The sequence below is a fragment of the Cebus imitator genome, unplaced genomic scaffold (genome assembly GCF_001604975.1).
Source record: "Cebus imitator isolate Cc_AM_T3 unplaced genomic scaffold, Cebus_imitator-1.0 Scaffold45, whole genome shotgun sequence".
Lineage (NCBI taxonomy): Eukaryota > Metazoa > Chordata > Mammalia > Primates > Cebidae > Cebus > Cebus imitator.
Window position 1 is genome coordinate 9,198,246 of NW_016107360.1, and position 23,929 is coordinate 9,222,174.

The window sequence follows — 23,929 nt, forward strand, 5'->3', positions numbered from 1 at the left end:
GGCCCACAATTAAAAACTGCCAGACTCTGAGGCTATTAACTAGAACCCGCAGATAACTACACTTACCTACACTAATAGTCATAGCTGATGTTCAAAAGAATGAACAAGAAACCAAGCAGAACTTAAATCACAGAACTTAAATCACTGTGTTTATCACAATATTAGCATTCAATCTATTTTAAGGTATTCTAATCCTTTAAAAATTATGAATAATTACTTTTATTTTGTTAACCACAATAGTGGATAAACAAGAACCTATTAATTCCTGACCACAGCAAAATACAGAACTAAGATTCATTGGAAGTACCTGAAGAAATAACCTAAACTCTTCTAGTGGAGATCGATCACTGAAACAGAATAAGCATAATATTCTTTCTTAAATTTGTTTTTTCTCTCCCATTCTTCACACCAGTCATTTGCAACCAGGGGTAACTTTAACCTCTAGGGAACACCTGGCAATATCTGGAAACATTTTGGATGTCATAATTGGAGAAGGATGCTACTGGCATCTAGAGAGAGGGCAGGGACAGGGATACTGCTCAACATCCTGCTATACAAAGTCAGCCTTCCATAACAAAGCATTATCCAGCTCACAATGTTAATGGTGCTAAGGCTGAGAAACCCTGTTTTACACCATCACCTACAGCCAGAGATACAGTTAGGCTAGGAAATAGTGAAGATTTGACTGCCTTGCCCATTCAACCAACCACAGGTATGTTAGGTCCACAATGCTCAATCACCACATACATGCCATGGAGAAGACAGGGACACATGAAGACAAGGAGCTCATGATCTCATGCTTTGGTTTTCCTAATCCTCATGCCCCATCCCCAATATCTCAAGTAATCTACCCAAGTAAGAAAAGAGTCTTAGCATTTTTTCAATTAATTTCTAACACTCGGGTACCATCCAACATGCACATATAATAGCTAAACTTCCTGAGTTTACACTGGGCCAGGCACTATGCCAAGTTTCCTACATTCAACCCCAAAACAGGAGTGTTACAATAATTTTCATTTTGTTTTAGGTGGAAAAACTGAGACTTTCAGAGATTAAGTAATTTGTCAAAGTTCAATGGCTAGTGAGTAGCCACATCAAAATCTGAACCAGATCTAGATCTCACACTTCACGCTTTGACTATCCCTACCACCTGCAGGAGAGACAGCACAAGAGGGTAAACAACTTTGAAGTTCTATTTGGGAACCCACACTTTAGGGGAAAAATTCCTGACATTTCACTGCAATATGAGAATTTTAGTTGAATTCCTATAAAATTCGCCAAAGTTGTAAAACAGGGCTCCATGGCCTAAATGTTACATACATTTCAGGAACACATTTTAACCTATGGTAAATGGTTCTTCACTAAATCTGTCACTGTCTGGGTGGAGGTGGTTTGGAAACGAAGTTTTTCACTGTTGACTGCTGTCACAATCACTGTGGGCAGGGTGGTATCTAGGGGATGAGGCGACCAGGATGCTAAACCTTCAAGCAATCTGACAGACAGTCCTGCACAATGACATCTTATTCAAATAGCAGAGCTGTCCATGAGAAACACTTTGGTAATGAAGGTCATCTACATGTTGGCTGAATGCCCAAAAGGCATCACCAATAGTATAATGACTGACAATCCTTCCTCAGCGTAAGTGAACTCTACACAGCATGAAGCAACCTCACCTTCAGATGGTAGATGTGCTCCTCCGTGTCAAGGTCTATGCATTTTGATGACTTCTTTACAGACATCACTGACAGCCCGACGTCAATGCAGCCATGCAGCTTCTCTCTTTCTATCTGAGAGGCACCAAGAAGGCCACTTGAGAACCATAGTGTTAAAAGCAGTAGTCACACCCCTGACACACCCCTCCACATCCACTAATAGTAAACACAAACAATGAGAATCATCAAGCACTTAGCATGAGCCAGTGCTGAGTTGTGCTGGGCATGCACTATCTTCTACAATCTCTGAGATAGCAAGTATTCTCCCCATTTTACAGATGCAGAAACTGGGGTACAGAGGGGTTAAATAACAAGCAGTTTCCACAACCAGGAGGTGAGGAAGCAAAAAAGTAAACACTATGGGCTGACTTCCATAGTAGTGAATTTACCTGTCAACTGCACTGCCTCCCACTGCATTAGTTTCTGGTGTCTAAATTCATTTAGAAGTAATCTTATTAAAAAAAAAAAAAAAAAAAAGTGAGAAAAGGAGACTAAGAGAGGACAGGAGAGGAGGAAGGGAGGAGAGAAGGACTCCTACAAGAGGCATGACAAATGGTCATTCAGAGCCCTCACACACCAACTGCCTGGGATTAATCTGAAAAGGAACTTCTTCACCCAGCACCTTCTCCCCTGTACCCCTCAGTCACAGTATGAGCGGGAACGACACTTGTCCTATGTTTTGTTCCTGTTATCTAGCTGCAAGGATGTATTCTCCCAACCAGAGAACTCCTTAGCACAACCCTAAGACCAGAATAGACCTTTGGATGCCCAGAGAGTGTTGGGGGAGCCCCTGCACCTTTACCTGGTAGAGGAACGGAGCCTGCCTGGAAGCCAGAGCTAAGAGAGAAGTGATTCCTCTCACAGTTTCCAGTTTCAAGAAGAGCTATCCGCAACTATATACACACTCATCTCTGAGCTGACAGTTACCCCTTTAGAATTCTCCAGTACCACACTGGGCCCACGAACAGACTTACATCAGCTTGGCTCTTGGCATATTTCAAGATTCCTTTGTCAAGATAGAAGAATCTCTGTGGGGAAGAAAGATTATTAATTAAGACATTCCATTTAGGTGTCCTTTCCTTGGTCTCAAATTCCAACTACAAATTAAATATCAGTGCCTAAGAACCAGGTGAGTAGGAGGCAGTGTGAGAGCAAATAACGGGGAGGCCAAGACCAACCTTACCTTGTGCCAGCCTTTTAAGGGCCATTTCCTCTTTTTCAGCAAAAATCCTTTCTGAACTGGTGGCTCCTGGGTGTAATTCATCTCCCCCCTCAGTCCTTCCACCACTTCCCAGCTGTCCTGTTCCAATAAAAAAGTTCATGTTAAATGTCTATCTTTTTGAAAAATAATAATGTTACAAAGCACTGCATCCTATCAGTAAATTTGTTCAAGATGGGGAGGCTGGCTGGGTTTGTTGGGGAGAAGAAATCCAAATTTAATTTCCATACAGTCCCTGGGCTTCATAAATTTAATTTTATAATTTAGCGGCATCAAATTTCAGTTTTTCTAAAGTTCTTTTTTAGAAGGGAATGTTTCTTTTTGTGTTTGAAACTTAATAGGCAGAGCTAAATGTAAAGATTTTCCTGTAAGTTCTATTTTTGTTCACTTTGACATTACCATGCAATTACCGTTTGTTCACCACTAGACTTCAGTTTGAATTTTAACCAAAAGCTACAGACATCAGGATGGAAGCTGTGTGTGTGTGTGTGTGTGTGTGTGTGTGTGTGTTGGTATGTTGTTGAGGGAAGGAAGTTGGTCTATGAATTGGCTGAAAAGTATGAGACAATGCAAATTAGTAAATATGACAACTTGGTAGAAATAATGATTTTGTTGAAAATCAACATCCATAAATTCTAGGTATTTAAATGTATTGGAAATCTGGAAGCATCAAAAGTATGTATTTGCAACAAGAATTTTCACTACCTTTCCCAGAAATTTGTTTTTTCATCTTTTTTTGTTTCAAAAACTTTTCTTTCTTTGGCCAATTATTACAAATAGTTGTTGCTTCTTCCACTATTGGTTATTTAGGTTATTTCAACTAATTGAAAAAGAATTTTAAAAGAAATAAAAAACAAAAACACTAAAAGTTCTGAAAAGTTACTTTTAAATATTTAAAAATGCACAAATCATTGCTAAATCACGCCAAGATAAACCAAAAGTGCCAATACGTCAGTGACTGGGAGTTTATTTTTATTGTTATTATTTTTTATATTTTTATTGGGATATAATGTACATGAAATGCACACATATTGAGTATGCCTCAATAAATTTATATATTTATCCATATACTCAGTAACTGCCAGCCAGATCAGACAGAAAACATTTCCAACATAGAGTGATTAAGTTTTAACAAGCATGACACTTTGGCCAAGATTCCACCTGGACTAACTTTCCCTGAGTCAAATCTCCAGGCCACAGGCAGGTGGTACAGGCAAAAGCCAGAGACATGGAAGATGGACAGTGAGTGTGCACCAGCACCAGGGAGCAGGAGGCAGTTAGATTCAAGTCCCCGGACACAAGTGGTCTAATAGGGAGGGCACAGAAATCACATAGGGTCCTGATTTGGCTCTGGCTCAGTTTCTGTGTTGTCCTCAAGTTCAATACATGGGACCTACCTGGTAATGTGAACCCTTTCCTGTGTTAGCAACTGAACTCTTTACATAATGATCATGATGAGCCTGCCTTCTATCTGATGGCACTTTACTGTGAATCCAGCTAAAGGTATATACCAAAGTTTTAAAATATCACAGTGGTATCCCAAAATCTGGAGTTGTGAAAGAGACTTCTTTAATGGGAAAAAGCAAAGCGTAGGGAAAAAAAAAGCAAAGAAAAAAAATTCCAGCTTTTAAATTAGAGGATTTTTTTTTTTTTTGGGGGGGGAAAGTAGCAATGTTGAATGAGATTTCTTCATAGGAACGATTAACAATTATTCCAGGCCACTTAATTACACTCAGACAATAAATGCATACTACTAAGTGGTGGGAAGTCAGATTTCCTATTACTTAAAAACATGCACACAAAAAAACCCTTACTTAAATTATTTTAGCTCAGAAAGCCATTCCTTAAAATTTAACACATTTTACCCGTCTAAATGTTAATGAATCTTTAAGGTTGTCAAGTTAAAAATTCCACCTCCTCCAGTGGAAAATACCATTTCATCCCTAGAGACTCCATAAGTACTCCATCTTACTTTTCCAGAGGTTCACCACTTTCTTATGATAATATGTACATGAGATTTCATCATCCCTGCTGGACAGCAAGCTCTTTAAGAGCTTAAAGGGTCCAGTGTATTTCTGATTTCCCCACAATGCATAACCTGCTGTCCTGTGGATGGTATGCATTTGATTAGCAAATAAATAAACTTAGTCTTGGAATAAGTCTGCAAACAGATTTATCTTCTTGAAATGTCATAAATTAGCATGCATTTGAAGTGTGCCCAGTATCTTTGAGTCAAATGACTATTTACAAATTAGATACAATGCAACCACATGTGTGAAAGAGTGGGGTATGGGTGTTGTTGTCACTGTTAAATAAAAATCCAAGACTTAAAATCCTCTGGAAAGTACTCTAAGTGGATCAAGCCCTTTTGATTTGTTTGTTTTAAGACTCTCAGGCAAAAGCAACCTGTAGGGCACTAATACTAAACAATCAGGCACAACTGCTCAAAATATTCAATTGTGCACAATGCAAATACCAAGAGGAATCAGATGTTATTGCATCCTTTACAAAACTGAAAAAAACAAACAGGTAAGATCATACCTATAAGTTTAAAGGAAAACAAGAATTAAATCTCAGAACTATTTCAAAAATTCCCGTTAGAACTGGTTTGCTCCTCCTCCTGAGACAGCATGCATTCCTATCAGTGAGCGACTATGGAGGGCAGGGAATTAAAGTGCATCTGTTGGCCCTTCACATAAACAAACAAACAAAACAAAACGGTTGCATTTTTTTTCCTACAAAATATTGTTTTCTTCATTTATCTTCCACCTGGGCTCAGAACTTGAAACTGTTACCAGGTTGGAAGCCAGATTTGAAGTATTTAAGAAAGTGAAGGCTCTCTTTGAAAAAGCAGTGCAACCAACTCCTTTTTCGGACTTGACATCCAAATCCACCATCACACCCCATTGCTAACACCGTCCAGGAGTCACAAGGCCAGCATTCAACCTGGTAGTTCTCAGTGAGGTTGCGACTGCTCCCTCAGGGCCACTGTGGAATCCTGGAGCCACTTTTGGTTGTGACAACGATAGGGGGATGCCTCTGGCATGGAGTGGCTGGGAGCTAGGAGTGTTAGATGTCCTGCAATGTCTCGGTCTTGCACCAAGACAAAGCTGTCCCACACCCCAAAGACTTCCCAAAGTGCCATTAGCCATTTCCATAGGTGAAATGTGCTTAAAATCACTTAAGCATGGAACAGAACTCTGTTTCACACATACATCAAAGAATTTTTGCATGGTTTTTATACACTCTTGGGATGTAACTGCTAGTAACTGAAGGAAAACTGTATTTTGTTCTTTCTGGAACTTTACCAAGTGTCTCCCATATTTTAGAGAAGAAAGTTGCTGACTGCCATGCCATCTGAGTTATTAATACCACACACCTGTATCTTCTGCATTTGCAGTTGTCACTTTCTATGTATAGGTATATCTGACCACTTCATTATGTCTTTTGGTGTAGTCATGACTGGGCTTTTACATATGGAAATACATGTTTTAACATTAACCACATTCTTTGAATTTTCCTTTATATTACAGTAAAGCATGAAGTTGACGCTTTCAAAATTATGTATGCAAGGAGGTTACATTATAATGAATTTCAGGGCTGGGCATGCTGGCTCACCTATAATCCAGCACTTTGTGAGGCCGAGACAGGTGGATCATGAGGTCAAAAGATTGAGACCACCCTGGCCAACATGATGAAACCCATCTCTACTAAAAACACAAAAAAAAATTAGCTGGGTATGGTGGCACGTGCCTGCAGTCTCAGCTACTCCAAAGGCTGAGGCAAGAGAATCGCTTGAACCTGGGAGGTGGAGGTTGCAGTGAGCCGAGATTGCACCACTGCATTGCAGCCTGGCAACAGAGCAAGACTCCGTCTCAAAATAAAATAAAATATAATGAATTTCAGTTGGACATAGTGGCTCGTGCCTGTAATCCCAGGATTTGGGGAGGCTGAAGCAGGAGGAATGCTTGACCCCTGGAGTGTAAGGCTACAGAGAGCTATGATCACACCACTGCACTCCAGCCTGGGTGAAAGAGACCTTCTTAAGAAAAGTTATATATATAATTTTTAATATGTAAAAAATTATGTAATATATATCATATTTACATATATAAATTATATATATATATATATAAATTTATAGGAGAGTAAAGCAATCATTAAAATACTGGTCATAATAAGAGGACATTGGTTAAGTAGATGACAGGGTAAGAACTACTAATCAACTTGACACAAATTTTGTGTACTGTTGCGAGAAAGAATACTAGGCCAGGACACGGAACATGTAAAATCACTTTGAAAACTGTACAGGCTTTAATGCATACTGCATTTTGACTGTAGTTTAAATACGTAAATTCTGATGAAGAAAAAGGAGTAAATCCCATGGGGTAGAGGAATAGTGGTGGGCCGAGGCGCTGATAGTTGGAAGGAGCTAAGAAACAGTGCAGTATGGATGGGGGCAAGTAAGGCCTTCAACCCTCTCAGAGCCACAGTTTTCCTTATCCTGTAGTCCCACTAAACAGGAAGAGAAATTAGCCTATGCGTTTTCAGGCTGCCAAATCTTCATCATTCGTTTATTTCAAATCTGCCCCATCTACTTCTTAGCCTGGTAAATTCTCATTTAGGCCCAAACCTCCTCCCTGGATGACAGTCACCTTGCACTGTCAGCCTCCCTAGCTAGAACATGGGTTCAAGAAGGACAGGGACTGTGTCTTATTTATTATAATCCTACAGCCTGGGAAATAGCCAAAATAAATATTTACTGAATGAGTCTGCAAAGCAAGGGGGATATCAAAAGAGTCCCCCAGAACCTTCAGGACATGGAACTTTAATAATGTGTGCTGGATTCAAGTGAATTGGTACTCAGGACGGAAAACGAGAGGAATGTTGGTTTCTCTTGGCTAAAGGAACCAGGACTTAAGAGTGACTCCTGCTGCCCTCCACATATCTGGTGCCCCAGGAGTAGGGCACACATCTTGAGCTGCATATCCTGAGACACCGTAAAGGATAGACTTGGGCCCTTAGGGAAATCAAGGCCCTGCTGACTTAGCCCAACAGGGCTGCACTGATGTCTCATCCTGTAAGGTGTCAAGTTTAAAGGTCACCATGAATACCAGATGGAGAGAGAAACACAGGAAGGGTTGGGGGGTGTGGCTTCTTAAGGTTTTTGCTTGAGTTTCACCGAAGACAGTCCTGCGTTGTCATCTGGCATTAAATTTAGTCTGTTTTACTGAATGTCTGAAAAGTGCCAAATATAGAAAGCTGCTTTGTGGCTGCAAAGGCAGCTAAGCATTTATTCATGCTCATGTGCTGGCCAAGTTAATTTCCATATTGCTGAGTGCACGAATTGAAAGCACTTCCCTCCAGCACAGCTGTTTCCACAGGCACCTTTCAAATGCTGAATCCTCAGTCACTACCCTTGCAGTGATGTCAGAAATAGAAAACGATTTAAACTTTTATTCTTTGTGCAGCTGAAGAGTGTTCAGGAAGGAAGTCTTGTGGTTGCCTGTATCAGGCATGGCTGGAGAATGGGTGTCCTGATTACTTATTTAGTCTGTTTATCAGGTTTTTAAAAAATTACAAGGCAATACCAAGCATTAATTCACATAATTTAATCTGTCTTTAATGATTTTAAAGGCATTCAGGATCTTCTACAGCCTATTAAGAAAGGCTAACGATCATCAATATTGCCTTTTATGATTGTTCTGTGAACATTGGCAATACTTGTCAATAGATTTTCAATTAATAGAATGACAGCTTTAACTGATGCCAGACCAAAACTGTACTTACATTTCAATCACTGACAGCTAGAGTTGTTGTTTCTTATTAAATGTTTCTCAACTATCAGTTTTTGTTTGTTTGTTTTTAGCACCAGCAGGCCTGATAGCAATGGCAATTTAAAAAAAAATTAGTTGGGGGAAAGGTGGTGTATGAGCTCTCACCCAGTGCCTCTCAAACTGTAATTTGCATGTCAATCACCTGGAGATCTTTCAGAAATACAGATTTAAGTTCAGTAGGTCTGGGGGAGGCCTGAGATTCTGCACCTGCACAGATGAGGCTGTCACTGCTGCTGGACCACAAGCCCAACTCGAGTAGCCACATTCCAGGAGACCAGGCTGCCTCAAAAAATTGGGATATGACTTGACAGACTGAGGGCAAAACCAGGACTAATCGGTGGAAGCTACAGGGCCCCTAAAGGATGGTTTGTCTAACTATCTCATGAGTGCCATGAAAAATGACATGGCTGCTCTATGAAAGTCTCTGGAGTGTTCCGTTAGAGGCTGGTGGCCACCTGGCAGAGGCACCACAGAGAGGATTCCAAGAGTGGTGGGGAGTTAAGCGAGCTGTGAGATCCTTTCTAAATCTTCTACCATAAACTCATGTGATACTCAATAGCAGCATTCGCATTAGCCCTATAATCTCGGGTACAATCCCTGACTTCGGGATCTAAGTAAGAAGATTAAAGAAAAAAAAGGAGACTGAGCAGTGAAGCACCCACTTGGATTCTGAGGCTATGTGGGAGTAGCAGTCACCACCCACCACCGTCACCATCCCATCTTTCCCTTCACACAGGCATGTAGCTCTACAACCTCATGCCAGGGCTCAGGAAGTGAATATCCAGATGATTCGGACCCCAGAATGTTTCAAGTCTTATTACTCGACTTAGCCACAGACCAAAAACACTGGTGTCTTCGTGACTTAGATAATGGGAGAATATTCAAGCAGTCTTTGTGGTGAACCCCTGAGAAAGGGAAGGAAAAGCAGCCATTGCCAGCAGCTGACAGTGATAACGGGGAGACAAAAACCTATGGACTGCCAGCTCTGTCAGTGGCTCCACCTGAGGTCATTCCTATCCTGAGTTTCTAAAGAAGAGAAAAACGCTTTCCAACTGTATTGACCACAGATAGAGTTATAATTAACACAGCATTAATAAAAACATTTGAATGCACATATGACAATTTCCACACTGTTGATCACTCACTCAGCATTTATGGCTACAATTATTTGGCATGTTTTTAGGCCCCTTAGATATATTTGGAAGTCATTAATATTTGTTAAATATTCCCCTAATTGTATCAAGCTCCTTAAAGCCACAAACAGCATCTTCTATGCATTTTTCTCTCCTCCTAATGCTCTGTTCTTAAGCAGGGTCTCTTAGGCTACCGTTAAATATGAAAACACCCAGCTGATAAATGTCATTCCTCTCTGACCATGCAGCCCCCTAGGGTGGAGATGGGGTTTTTATGGTTGCTATTGTGGTAGTGATTATAGTTAAAGTGACGACTACTATTTTTTTAATGATGTGCCTTGCAGTGATTCTATAATGAAACTATTATTATCCTCATTTTACAGATGAGAAAATTGAAGCTCCAAATCAGTTTGGGCAAGATCACAAACTATTAAGAGGTAGAACCCATCTGCGGACTGAGTCTGGAGATCCCAAGCAGAATCTCACAGTTCTCTTTAACAGGTGGTCCCTACTCAAAGGTCCAAAGCTCATTCTTAGGAACCAGAAATGCAAAGATGTAAAATCAAGTGCTGGCTTTCAAGAAGCTAACATACATTACAAATGTTAATAAAAGAGATACCACAAGGTTGAAAACTTGTAAATGTCAAATGGGAGATTCACACAAACCCACTACAGGGGCTCTGACAGGCATAGTCTCCAAGGCCTAGACCCACCTGAGCTGGGACACCCAGAAAAAAATGACACACAGTAAGAAGCAGGGTGCCTTAGATTCTTGAGGCCACCTTGATGAACAGTCACAAACTTTGGTGGCTTAAATAAACAGGTATTTATTCTCTAGCAGTTCTGGAGGCCAGAGGTCCAAAATCAAAGTGTTGGCAGATCCACGTTCCCTCTGAGGGACCTCAAGAGGATTCATTCCTTGCCTCTCCCAGTTTCTGGTGGCTGCCAGCATTCCATGGCATGCCTTCGCTTGTAGCTGCAACACTCCAATCTCTGCCTCCACCACCACATCACCTTTTCCTCTATGTCTGTTTTCTCCCCCACGTGTTTCTTATAAGGACATTTGTCAGTGAATTTAGGGCCCACCTGGATAATCTCAGATACCTCCTTATCTCAAATCCTTAAATTAATTACATCTACAAAGGTCCTTCCTCCAAATGTGGTAACATTCACAGGTTCTAAGACTGGGATATGGACACATCTTTTTCTTTTTTTAAAAAAAAAAAGTATATATTTATAGGGTACATGTGCAATTTTCTTAATACATAGTTTGCATAGTAGTCAAGTGAGGGCTTTTAGGGTACCCATCACTATGTATATTGTATCCATTATATAATTTCTCATCCTCATCCTCCTCCTTCCTCCCTCACACTCGCCCTCTGAGTCTCCATTATCTAGATCTTTCCACTCTCTATGTCCAGATGAACACATTTTTTACCACTGACTTATGAGTGAGAATATGTGATATTTGTCTTTCTATGCCTGGCTTGTTTCACTTAAGATAATGACCTGGTCCAGTTCCATCCATGCTGCTGAAAAATACATGATTTCACTCTTTTTGATGGCTGAAGAGTAATTCCATTGTGTGTATATATCATATTTTCCTCATCCATTCAATTGTTGATGGAAACAGGTTGATTTTATATCTGTGATATTGTGAATACTGCTGCAATAAACATATGAGTGCAGGTACATTTTAGATATATTTATTTCTTTTCCTTTGGTTAGCTCCCTAGTAGTTGATCATATGGTAGTTCTTTTAGTTCTTTGAGAAATCTCCATACTGTTTTCTGATGAGGCTGTACTAATTTACACTCCCATTGACTGTGTGCAAAAGCTCCCTTTCTTCTGCATCCTCACTGACATGTTGTTCTTTGTCTTTGTATGAACAGTCATTCTGACTGACATAAGATAGTATCTCACTGTGGTTTTCATTTGCATTTCTGATGATTAATTACGTTGAACATTTTTTCATATACCTGTTGGCCACTTGTATGTCTTCTTTTGAAAAATTATGACATGAATATGTCCTTTGCTTGTTCTTTAATGAGATTATTTGTTTGTTGTTGCTGCTGTTGAGCTGTTTGAGTTCCTTGTATATTCTGGATATCAGTCCCCAGTTGGATGCAGAGTTGGCAAATATTTCCTCCCATTTTGCAGATTGTCTGTTCACTCTGTTTATTATTTCTTTTGCTGTGCAGAAACTTTTTAGTTTAATTAAGTAGGAAGTGAACATGTCTTTTGATGATTCAGCTCACTACACAGGGCACCAGGGACCACTGGGCCAAGATGTGCCAGGAATGTGATTGATCTGGAGTAGGAACAGAGAGGAGCTTATCTAGGTGGTAATGTGGGCTTGTGTACAGATGCAGCAGGAAACACAGCTGGACTCGACAGTAGGGTCAGGGTGTAGGTTTTAGACAAATGTCAGATGACACTAGAAAAGTCTTCTGTTGTGCCTCTGTCCTACTTCTGACACTGTTACTTCTGGACCTTTAGTATTTTAATATTATCAAATTACTGAAGTAGACTTTCCTTCCAGGAAAGAACTGTTGAATCGGTCAGTTCAGCTCACATTTGCAACAACAGCTTCTTGAGAGCATTCTATTACCTTGCACAGCTGCTACCCTGTGCTCTCAACTGAAGCATCTGGGCCAGGGTTCTGCCTTCCTGCATCTTAAACTGTGCCCACTGCCAACCATGAATAAATATGTTTATTTTCTTAAAGCATCCCACGTAGTTTTTACCAAAGTAATATTTCTAAAACTCACCCAAATACATTTGCAGTGATTATTATTCCAGAATTGCAGAACAATACAGACAGTTCAGCAACTTTCTGGTAGTGTTTTAAGAGTTCAGTTTCTCCTGATCCTCAGAGTGTGGAAATGCAGCTGACAGTCTGTCATCTGCAAACATGAAGAGGAACGAAGAAGTCTTGACAACTCAAATATGTCATTCGAGCTGATACTTTAACCTCTTCTGATATCAAATGTTTGTTTCTTTCTTTTAAGACTTACTCAGAGTGGATACATATTGAGAATTTTGTCTTATTTCTTCAGCCTTCCTGCTTTTAAAGGCATATCATAACCATAGGGGTGGCTAAAAGGTCAGCAGTAAACATGAGAAGTAAAAGGCCCAGAAAAAGAGAATCTAGAAAACTATAAGAAATATGTAATTAATTATTTTTCTCAGTGGGGTCCACCAGGGGAAAAAAAAAAACAGCACCAGGAACACAGGGATCCTAAGGCTGCTTCAATCATCCACATTCTTCTTGGCCCTCCATTCATAGAACCGTGAGCTGATGGAGGCTTGTTTAAATAACAACCATTTGTACATAAGCCAAATGGTACTTAAATTAATTTCTGAAGAAGGCTTCTAGCATCTAAAGAAAGCCAGTACTCTCCACATAGTTGGTTGCCTGGTCCCCTACCACTTATTAGCCATGGGATTCCAAACAAATCAGTGAATATCTCTGGGCCTTATTTCCTTTCCACAGTGGGGGAAACATCACAGACCTCGCTGAGTTGTGATGAAACTCCGAAGGGTAGCATGAACGGGAATTATGAGCTGTGAAGATGATATCGGAGAGTTTTAACTTTGAGCATCCCGTGCTGAGTCTTCCTCTGAAAGCAGCCTAGACACAGCCAAGCTGCCTGCCTCTACACTGTGCCACCCCTCCCAGCCAGAAAGATGATGCAGGGAAGCAGCCGTGACATTGCTTAAGGGCTCCTGAGACTCCCCTGCTCACAAAAGGTGAATGTTTATTTGTCAGATACTTACATAGCACTTCCTACTATAGGATCTCTTCCAAACTAAGCAATTTACACCTCATAAGAAAACACGGCACAGAGAGGGTATTAACTGGTCCAAGATCAAACAGCTTATAAACAGCCCATGATTCAAACACAGGCCATCTGGCTCCAGAGTTCACACTTGCTGCCTCTCCTCTTCTATGATCATCATAGAACAATGTGAGACAATCATGATGTCTCCAAGGTCCCTCCTCCTTGGCTGGACTTTCTTGTGGTGTTTATTCAGCCTATACTGAATACTGAAATCAATGTGGAGATAATAAATCTTAGTATCTCTAAAGACATTATGAATTAAAAGAAATACATGGGGCCAGGCGCGGTGGCTCACATCTGTAATCCCAGCACTTTAGGAGGCTGAAGCGGGTGGATCACCTGAGGGTGTAGTGGCACTACAGGCAAGCACCTAAAACCTCAGTTACTCAGGAGCCTGATGAGGCAGGAGAATCACTTGAACCTAGGAGGTGGAGTTTGCAGTAAGCCGAAATCGTGCCACTGCACTCCAGTCTGGGCGACAGAGTGAGACTCTGTCTCAAAAAACTGAAAAACCAACCAACCAACTAAACAAAAAGCCAAGAAAGAAATGGGACTACGCATTTTCAAAAGCCAGACAGCTAAAATTATAAACACCCGGACATTAAAGTGTTAATTCACTTTTCTCTTCTTGGCAAATTCTTCTCCATTCCACTCACCTGTTTTATGAGTTCTGGCCCTGAGCTCAGCCAGGCTGGGCTCTCTGGAGTGCAGCATAATCTAATACCCTGCATAAATAAGCTCTCATCAGGTGACCCTGGGAGAGTTCAAGCCACTGTAGATTAGCCCAGAAACAGCAGGGTGACAAGAGTGAACTGCATAATTGTATAGAAACTTACCTAGCAATAGATCTCTCCATTTCAAAACCCCCGCAATCATGAGTGAAGCACTTGTCAATTATTTTGACAGGATTTACTCTCTATTTCTAGCTTTTATGCTAAATGCTAACAATACATTTAAAAAAAAATGAATAGAAATTGTGCTCTCTTTACAACCCATAGTCTTTCCAATCAGAATTTATTTCTTATTTATGATGAACTGTTCAGCTGTCCTGTCCTTCATAGCTTTGTGTATCTCTGCTCAGGGCCTTTAAATAACAGGCTCTCAATAGATACTGATTGAAGAAATAAAACTCAAGGCTATAGGACTCTTTTGATAAAGACAAAACATATTCAACCATCTTTATTGAGCTAATCTGGCCTCTGAAATGTATTACTTTGAAAGTTCTAGGAAGCAAATGTAAGGGGGCAGTGGAAAAAAGACAAGAGCAAATTGCAATTACTCATATTTTACACATTTTAAAATAGCAATTCTCCCTCCCACTGAGATATTCCTTAACCCACTTAATGTAGCTACAAAACTTTGTGAATGGTAATCTTTCTTCTGAGCAATTGCATGCTCATTCATTCATTAATTTAATCTACACTTACTGAATGTTTCCCATATGCTAGTCTAGGTGCTTATTTACTGTTTCATTTAGTTCTCAAAAGTAAGCAAAATTATCCGAATTTCACAGCTAAAAAGCTTAGACTCAGAATGTGTTAAATAATATGGTAAGGTTATTCAGCAGGCAAAAAGCAAAGTCAGTGAGAACATGTCTCAGTTTCTGCAGCCACTGTCTACTTTTGTTCCAGACTTTCACAGAGTGGTTCCTTCACAGACCACAGGTATAGACGAACATTTATGGATACCATCATTTGGCAGAATAAACTCAATGGGGAAGCCCTTCTTCATTTTATTATAGATCCTCACAACTGTCACTGGAATGGGGGAGCTTAAGAATCTGTGGGCTTTTTGCTCACACATGCTCTCCATGTATAGCTGGCCATACATTCTCCCCTGCCCCAATAGAAGGACATTTGTTGCTGGAGTTCAATAAATTTAAAGAACCATATACTTTTTTAACCAATGAAGCAACTGAAAGAGTTTACCACAAGAAGGGAGATGATGGCAGTGTTAAGGATGGGATTAGCCAAGCTCAAGGTTCCAAACCAGAACATTTGTGAAGGCCTCTCTCAAATCCTGTCGGGGGATCTGGTAGAACTGGACAATTCTATTCTCTGTTCCTAGTCTCTCATCAATCAATTCTGATCAGCATTTCACCATCAAGACTGCAAGGAAACTGTATGACAATGACCTCCACAACCCATCGTCATTTTCAGGCATTTTATTTGACCTGTCAGCAGCCATTTAAAAACAAATTAATTAAAGGATAGCAATTCACATTTACTTTGCAAATGATCTACAATGAGTAAAATCTTATTTTTATAAAAATCATTTTAAAAGCTTAAAGCAGAAAAAAAAAATTATTGCAAAGGAAATGACATAATTGAAATGGGCAGTAGGGTTTCATATGGATCATTCTAGCTAAAGGAATAGCTCAGCCAAAACCTGGGATAAGGAAGAACATTGAAGGTCCACTTATAACTCTACAAATAACATGGTATGATTAAGACAGTCAGGAGGGACCAATAGCCTTTTTTTTTTTTTTTTTTTAATAAGCAGGGTCCCTTTAGTTCCTACAAGAAAAGTAGATTCCTCTATGGTAAAGGCAAGTATCTGAAAAGTGATCTACTCCAAAAAGAACTAATTCTGCAGAGTGTCACCTTTCTTGAAACAAGGCCAAGTGTCTTCTGCTTCCAGAACTGGCCAAAGTAGAGGCAGCTCATTGTAATTATACCAGTTTCTTAAATTTACAGAGGACTTTTCTCCAAAGACTTTTAATGTCTTTTAAAATTCTCAATTTTCTCTCACCACATTCCACAGGGAAAAGCAGAAGATGAGTTTTTCCTCCATTTTATGAATGGAGAACTGAGACAACTTATGCTTGCCTGTAGTTCATCCAATAACATAATATAAAAACTGCAACAGAGAGCTATTGATTTCAACAACTCTCTGTCACAAAGGGGTGACAAACACAGTGCCCATGCTGTGCTCTCCCTGCCTTATGCCCACAAGTCACAGCAAAAAACAGGGCAATCTTTCCCCTGAATGCAGACTCAGCTGCAAAGTCCTTCTTAACACAATGCTCTGTGCAGCTAATACCAATATACAGATGCTGGCAGGGGGCGAGAGGGGAAAACCAATTACCACCCAAGCAAGGGCAAGGCCTAGCAGAATGGGGTAAGAATTCATCAACTATTTTCACTTGTTTAAGGTATAGGTTATGCCTAAAGATGTCAAATGTAGCTCAGTTATTAAACATTCGATTGTATTCTTTAAAAAAGCATTTTGTTAATGTGTAGAGTAAGGTAATTTTTATTTTAAAAGTATATATTCACATGTACAGTGTGTATTGTAGTGGGCTTTTGCACAACACTAAAAAGGTATGAGTGGGTACATGTATGATACTGTAAAAGTTCCTGGGAGAAAAAAAGCTAGAACTATTCACTATGCACATTCAGAACATTCACAAATAAGAATGAAGGTGGAATTAATGTTAACTATAATGATAAAAACATATGTTTATATTTACTCCACACCTATCCTGAGTCTGACCCTGGAATAAGTGCTTTATTTTTAATCCTCACCACAACGCTGCGAGAAAAGAACTATTATTATTTCAATTTTGTTGATGAAAAAATTGAGGCTTTAAGAGTTTAAGGTCATAGAACCAATTAATGGGTGGACCCAAGATTGGAGAATTAATGTTCTAATCACTATGCATACTTTCTCCTCAATTTATCTTGATGAGATTTTATAGACAGGTTGTTTTCATACTGGCAAAGTGAGGCGTATGTTTTTAAAATCTCAGGAGCCCCAGTATTTAAGTTAAAAGATGACAGAGCCCTCCTCCTAGGGTTTTCATGGCACTAAGTTGTACATTTTGTCTTAGGTCAGATGTGAAAATGAAAACACAGATTGTGATGAGCACCTAGGTCTCAATCATTTTCTCCTTCAAGGATGCAAGCTCTTTCAACAAAGATATGTAGGCAGGGGAGTATCTATACATACATGCATAGCTCCTTGAGATTTTATATGAACAGGCCTGAGATAGGAAGAGCAGGTTCAAATTTAAGTTCAGTTCAAGAAACAACGACAAAAGAAAATTCAGTTCCAGAAAGTGAAAGAAAGCCAGTGTGGCTGGAATACAGAGACTCTCAAGGTCACTTGGCAATATTGGATAAGAACTTAAGTAAAAAGGACTTAAGAAAACTATGTATTCCAGCTAAGATGGCATTTCAAGTTCATGCATTTAGTGTCCCTTTCCTATTGCCACTCTCATACCAAATATAGCAAAAATATACAAAATGCCACCCTCATTCCAAATATGGCAAAAATATGCAAAGTTATAAACACAGAGGGCTCTTCTGTGTCTGTGTGATAAAAAACAAGATGAAATATTTCCAAAGAAAAATGTGGTACATAAACTTATGCAGTGAACTACTATTCAGCCTTAAAAAAGAAACAAAGATTGTCATTTGCAATCACATGGATGAACCTGGAGGACATTATGCTAAGTGAAATAAACCAAGTCCAGAAAGAAAAATACTGCATGATTTCACTTACATGTGGTAAAGTCAAACTTATAGAAACAGAGGGTAGAATGATAGTTACCAGGGACTGATAAGTTCTGGAGATCTAATGTAACAGCATGGTGACTGCACTTAATACAACTGCATTATATACTTGAAATTGGCTATAATCTTAAATTTTCTTACCACACACGCACAAAAAGATAACTATGAGGGGGTCACAGGTATGTTAACTATGATGGGGTCACGGGTATGTTCAACTCTAGATGAAGCTCTGAGCCGAAATTCCAGAGCACATGAGAAAAGCCAGCACTAAGAAAAATGACCAATAAAATCAACATCAGATATATTCCCTCCAAATGAAATGAAGAGATCAATTTCAAAATGACTTTAAACTGGTGTTCGAAATACAACTAGGTATTTGCACAGATTATCTTCAGTTATATTTTCATATTCCTCTAATTAAATTGCTTACTATGTAAATCTTGAAGTTTTAAGTATTTAACTTTTACTCTTCAGTGACGTGACTGGAAACACAGCTTCATCCTGATATTTAGCAGCCAACAGACCATCAGAGATGGCTGTGTGCCGTAAATGAGGAGAGCTTCAAAGGTTCCTGCGCCTCTGCAGCACTTTAAAGACTGAAGCATAATCCTGGGCCAGTTTGCAAAGGCAGAAGGGGTATGGGCAGTCAAGGTGGGCCACGTGGATGGAATCTCTAAGTATACCCTGGCACAGAACACCTTTCTTTGACAGAAGGTTGAGAAAGCAGATGGACCAAGAAAACGACCTCTAGAAATCAAACGTGGACTTTTTAAGTAACTTCAGGCTGAACTTGAAATACACTTATTAAATTCTCCACCTTCTCTGTCTGCCACAGAGGAAAAAGTGTTTCCATTTATAAAGCCATGTTATATGCATATTAAAGTGGGAGACCCTAAATATAAAAAAATGACCATTTGATGAATGAGTGACTGATTGACCAAGCATTCTAAGTCAGAAATAAGTTAAGGGACCAAGCACCTTCTGCTTACCCTTTATGATATAACCTCCAAAAAAGCTTTGTGAAAACCAAATTGATTCCAAATAACACCCTAAAAAAAGTTTCTGTAGTATTTGATCTGAGAATTTCATTGTACTGTTCCAATTCCTATGGTGTAATCATCACTTGCTATTTAAATGAATCATGTTCTCCCCCTTTATCAAAGAAGGACATAACAATCCCTGGGTGTAAGAAAGATGGTGTGGGTAGGAAATATACCACATGCTGTTTAATCCCAACCAGAATTTTGGCTTAGGGAGAAAAATACTCCTGTAGAAACCTGACAAAGAAGACAAGCATAGTGACCCTCATGAAAACAGAACCCGGGGAGCCATGATGCATTGGCTAATGACTAATTTTAGTCTTCTCTTTTTTTTAATCCCAGAAGGAACTGATGACAGTGCTGACAAAATTCTCCTCCTTAATCCCTCAGGGGAGATGCTGGAGGGCTTCCCAAATGTCAGGCCTGTAGCAAAATCTAATTTTCCTGGAATCACAGATTCATGAGCGGCAAAGCTCCTTATCCCAGGCAATGCTCAGATGGAGAGACCCCTGATGATGTGTCATAAATGTGTGGAAGTGACTGAGGTGGGAGTTGCTTAATTGTTGCTTCCAATTCTGGAACCAAAGACTCTTCCCATGTGCTTCCCAAGGCCAGCACTTCCCATGACGAAAAGGAAATGCCAATAGAGCCAGCAGGTGCTGAAAAGGCTCAGTTCAGAAACCGCTTTGGTCATAAATTCAGCCTTCTGACAGCTCATTCTCTTTCCACCTAACTGCTGGAGGAAGAATTATAATGATTAATGCGTATTTACTGCCACTGATCTAAAACCAGCAAATGCTGCCAACAAAGATTTATTAGAAAGGAAACCAAGAAACAATATATAATTAACCAACGGTTATTTAGGAGTTAATTATTCAATTCTTTGTTTCAGTTCTTTCTCCCTCCTACTTAATTGCTTTAAATCATTTTTCTATAGATTAGTTTCCCTCATCCATTACAGATAAAACCAGGTGAGACTCCAAGCTATTAACAGGGCAATCTGTGGTTACAAGCTGCCATAAAGGTTTGATAAAGGGAAGGAAGTCAGGATGGATATTATAATCACTGGAAAAAATGATTGACTGGTTTTTTGTTTTGGTTAGCAGGATGTAAAGGAAAGTGTGGGCTCTGAAGCCAAACAGGCTAAGCTTTAGTTCTTGCTCTGCTACTTACTAGCTGTGTGTTCTTGGGCAAGTAACCTGGTCAGTCTGAGTCAGCTTCCTCGTGGAAAAAATGTAGATGTTAATATCTACACTGGGGGGCAACTGCAAGAATTAAATAAAATTATACGAAGAACCAAATGCAGTGCTTCCTACCTGGTAGGCACTCAAGCTACATTCTTAAAATTATACAGAATTTACTCTCCTCATACAGTCAAGATATAACCAAAAGCAAATGCTCTTAAACTGAGAAGTAGGAGTTCCCAAGTAACTGTGTGCATTTTAGCCAGCAAACCTGATGGCTTAAATTTGCATAATTAAAATTTGCATGAGCTAAACTTTACCTGTCGACTTCCTTGCTTGGAAGAGCAGCTACTTGTGCTCCTTGAGGGTGACACCAATTTTTGGGACACACCAAGGTTCTTCTCATCACTCATCATGGGCAGCAAGTCACTTGGCCTCGAGACAGTCAAAATGCAGTCCGACCACAAGGGAGCTGAGAGTATTGAGAGGCAGGTAGTTCAGCTCTTATCCAATGTGTTTAAAAAGCATTTTGGGTGGCCAAAAGGAAAACCTAAAACCTAAAAAACAGAAATTAGAGAGAAGGTCAGAGGCATCAGATATCATCTCTAATTTGCCACAAATTGTCTGCAAGTAGCTTAAACATACTACAGATTGATTACAGACCCACGATGTTTAGCTATAGCAGGGGCCGAGAAGGAAAAGAAGCTTTATGCCATTCTCTTATTGGGAATTTTGTATAGGTTATTTCGCAAGTAGCTTTGCAATATGGGAGGCTTAAGAACATGAATGGAGAAATTTAAGTCCAGACACATACAAAATTAGTATTATAAAAAATCTTAAAACACAGTAAGACACCACTTCACATCCACTATGATAGCTGTAATAATTTTTTAATGGTAAATAACTAGTGTTAGAAAGAGTATAGAGAAATTGGAACCCTCAGACATGCTGGTGGAAATGTAAAACGGCACAGCCATGGTGGAAAAGAGTTTGGTAGCTATTCTATTTCTCAAAAATTTAAACACAGAATTATCATATGATCCAGAAATTCCAATCCTAGGTATGGATCCAAAAGAATTAAAAACAGGTACTCAAACAAAAAGCTATAGACCAATGTTCACAGCAATGTTATTCATAATAAAGATGGAAAGAACCCAAATGTCCATCAACTGATAAACAGATGAACAAAATCTGGTGTATACATACAATGGAATATTGTTCAGATATTAAAAGGAACAAATGATACATGCTATAACATCAATGAACCTTGACAACATTAGGCTAAGTCAAAGAACCCAGGCACACAAAAAACAAACATCGTATGTTTCCATATGAAATATCCAGAGTTGACAAATCCATAGAGACAGAAGGCCAATAATTAGTGGTTACTGGGGGAGAATAGGACAACTGCTTAACGGCTACAGAGTTTCTTTCTGGTGTGATAAGAATGTTCTGGAACTAGGCCAGGCTCAGTGACTCATGCCTATAATCCCAATGCTTTGGGAGGCCGAGGTGGGTGGATTACCTGAGGTCAGGAGTTTGAAACCAGCCTGGCCAATATGGCAAAATCCATCTCTACTGAAAATACAAAAACTAGCTGGGTGTGGTGGTGGGCCCCTTGTAATTCCAGCTGCTCGGGAGGCTGAGGCAGGAGAATCACTTGAACCCGGGAGGTGGACGCTGCAGTGAGCCAAAATCATGCCACTGCACTCCAGCCTGGGTGACAGAGTGAGACTCTGTTTCAAAAAAAAGAATGTTCTGGAACTAGATAGTAGTGATGGGTGCACAACATTGTGGAGGTACTAAATGTCACTGAATTGTACATTTGAAGATAGTTAAAAAGGTGAATTTTATTAAAGCTTTTTAAAAGTTCTTTCTGGTTTTCTGGGAGTAGGGTAGAGAATTTGTTCTCCCAAAGGTTTTTGGAAAAATCTTTAAAAACTACAACCTGATGTGACAAATAACCACAGGGGGTAAAGTAGAATTTTCCATATCGTCTATGAGCATATTTAAAGAAAACTTATGATCATTCATTGAGTATATACTAATTACTGCCAGCACTCTCTTAAGGATTCCCACAAGCATTGTCTCATTTAATCAACAGCCTGATGGAGTGGAGTATCATTATTTTATGGAGAAGAAAACTGGGTCTCTGAGAAGTTAGGGAATTTGCCCTATGGCATAGCTGCCAGGAGGCTGAACTAAGAGTTTTTTTGCAGCCTTTTAACTACGTTGCTGGAAATGAGCACACCCCTCCCTGGTGACCAGGTCTGATGATAACAGCTGTTGCCCCATCTGTGAGACCCAAGAGACCTGAGAGCTGAACTAGAAAGAATCAGGAGGGAGGTATCAAGCTCTGAAAAGGCAACATCTCATTTCCTCCTACAGCGTGGTTCGCATTTCCAAGATGGCACAGTGTCTGTGGTGGGGAAGGAGACTGAGAAGGGCAAAGGTGGGGTGCCTCTACAAGCAGTCAGCTGGACTGCCACCTGCAGCTTTTGGGGGAGTCTTGCCCTGACGGAGGAGTTTCTAGTTTTCAAAGAGGAGAAATGTGACTCTACTATCACTGGCTTCTCCTACAGCCCTGGGTTAAGAGTAACTAACATGTTTGGTTTTGGCTTCAGAAAATCAGGACTTTATTTAACACACTAAGTTCAAGTAAATTCTACAACTTTCCCAGGCATGTTAACAACATTAAAAGAAAAAAATCATACCCAACCCATTCAGTTACTAATGTTCACACAGTCTAATTGTAAAGAGTATCATATATTTGTCTAGGAACTAGCTAGTTAAATATGATACTTGGGGGAGTCTTGCCCTGACGGAGGAGTTTCTAGTTTTCAAAGAGGAGAAATGTGACTCTACTATCACTGGCTTCTCCTACAGCCCTGGGTTAAGAGTAACTAACATGTTTGGTTTTGGCTAATTATGTTTGGTATCAAACTTGGCTAATTATCAAATACTCATCTCCTATGCCTTCATTAACACTTAGTTCTTAAAAAAAAAAAAAAGTATGTTAAAGCAATAATCTAAAATCAAAACAACGAAAAGAAATATCGAAATCTCAGAAAATGAAATTAAGGTGCCGAGAGCCATAGAGCTCAACTCCCATGTTACTCTTAGATGACTCCTCAGATCTCTATTCATTTAGTAATGGATCCAATAATAAGTAATACTAAAAGCAAACCAGCACCAGCCTCTTCATAAAGTCAGCCTTACTTACAGGAGTGTACTTGAAGTTTGAAGCAAATGCAGTCTAAAAAGTACCAAGAGAGGTTGTAAAGGTACATTAATAGTTTCTTTATTTTTATTTATTTATTTATTTATTTTGAGACGGAGTTTCGCTCTTCTTACCCAGGCTGGAGTGCAATGGCGCGATCTCGGCTCACCGCAACCTCCGCAATTCTCCTGCCTCAGCCTCCTGAGTAGCTGGGATTACAGG

General features: G+C 39.7%; 1 protein-coding gene across 6 annotated transcripts in view; it reads right to left on the reverse strand.

Annotated features, from left to right (window-relative positions):
- OSBPL3 (oxysterol binding protein like 3) overlaps positions 1-23,929 on the reverse strand; it is a 191,208-nt gene that overhangs the window by 74,946 nt on the left and 92,333 nt on the right. For 5 of the 6 annotated variants that reach the window (XM_017527008.2, XM_017527006.2, XM_017527007.2 and 2 more), the window contains exons 2-5: positions 20,808-21,044; positions 2,896-3,012; positions 2,687-2,740; positions 1,674-1,787 (exon numbers count right to left, since the gene is read on the reverse strand). In XM_017527008.2, the coding sequence (XP_017382497.1) occupies positions 1,674-1,787; positions 2,687-2,740; positions 2,896-3,012; positions 20,808-20,903 (381 nt within the window). In that variant the 5' untranslated portion in view covers positions 20,904-21,044. Of the gene's footprint in view, positions 1-1,673; positions 1,788-2,686; positions 2,741-2,895; positions 3,013-14,402; positions 15,975-20,807; positions 21,045-23,929 lie in introns of those variants that run through there. The other variant, XM_037737918.1, reaches the window with a different exon arrangement.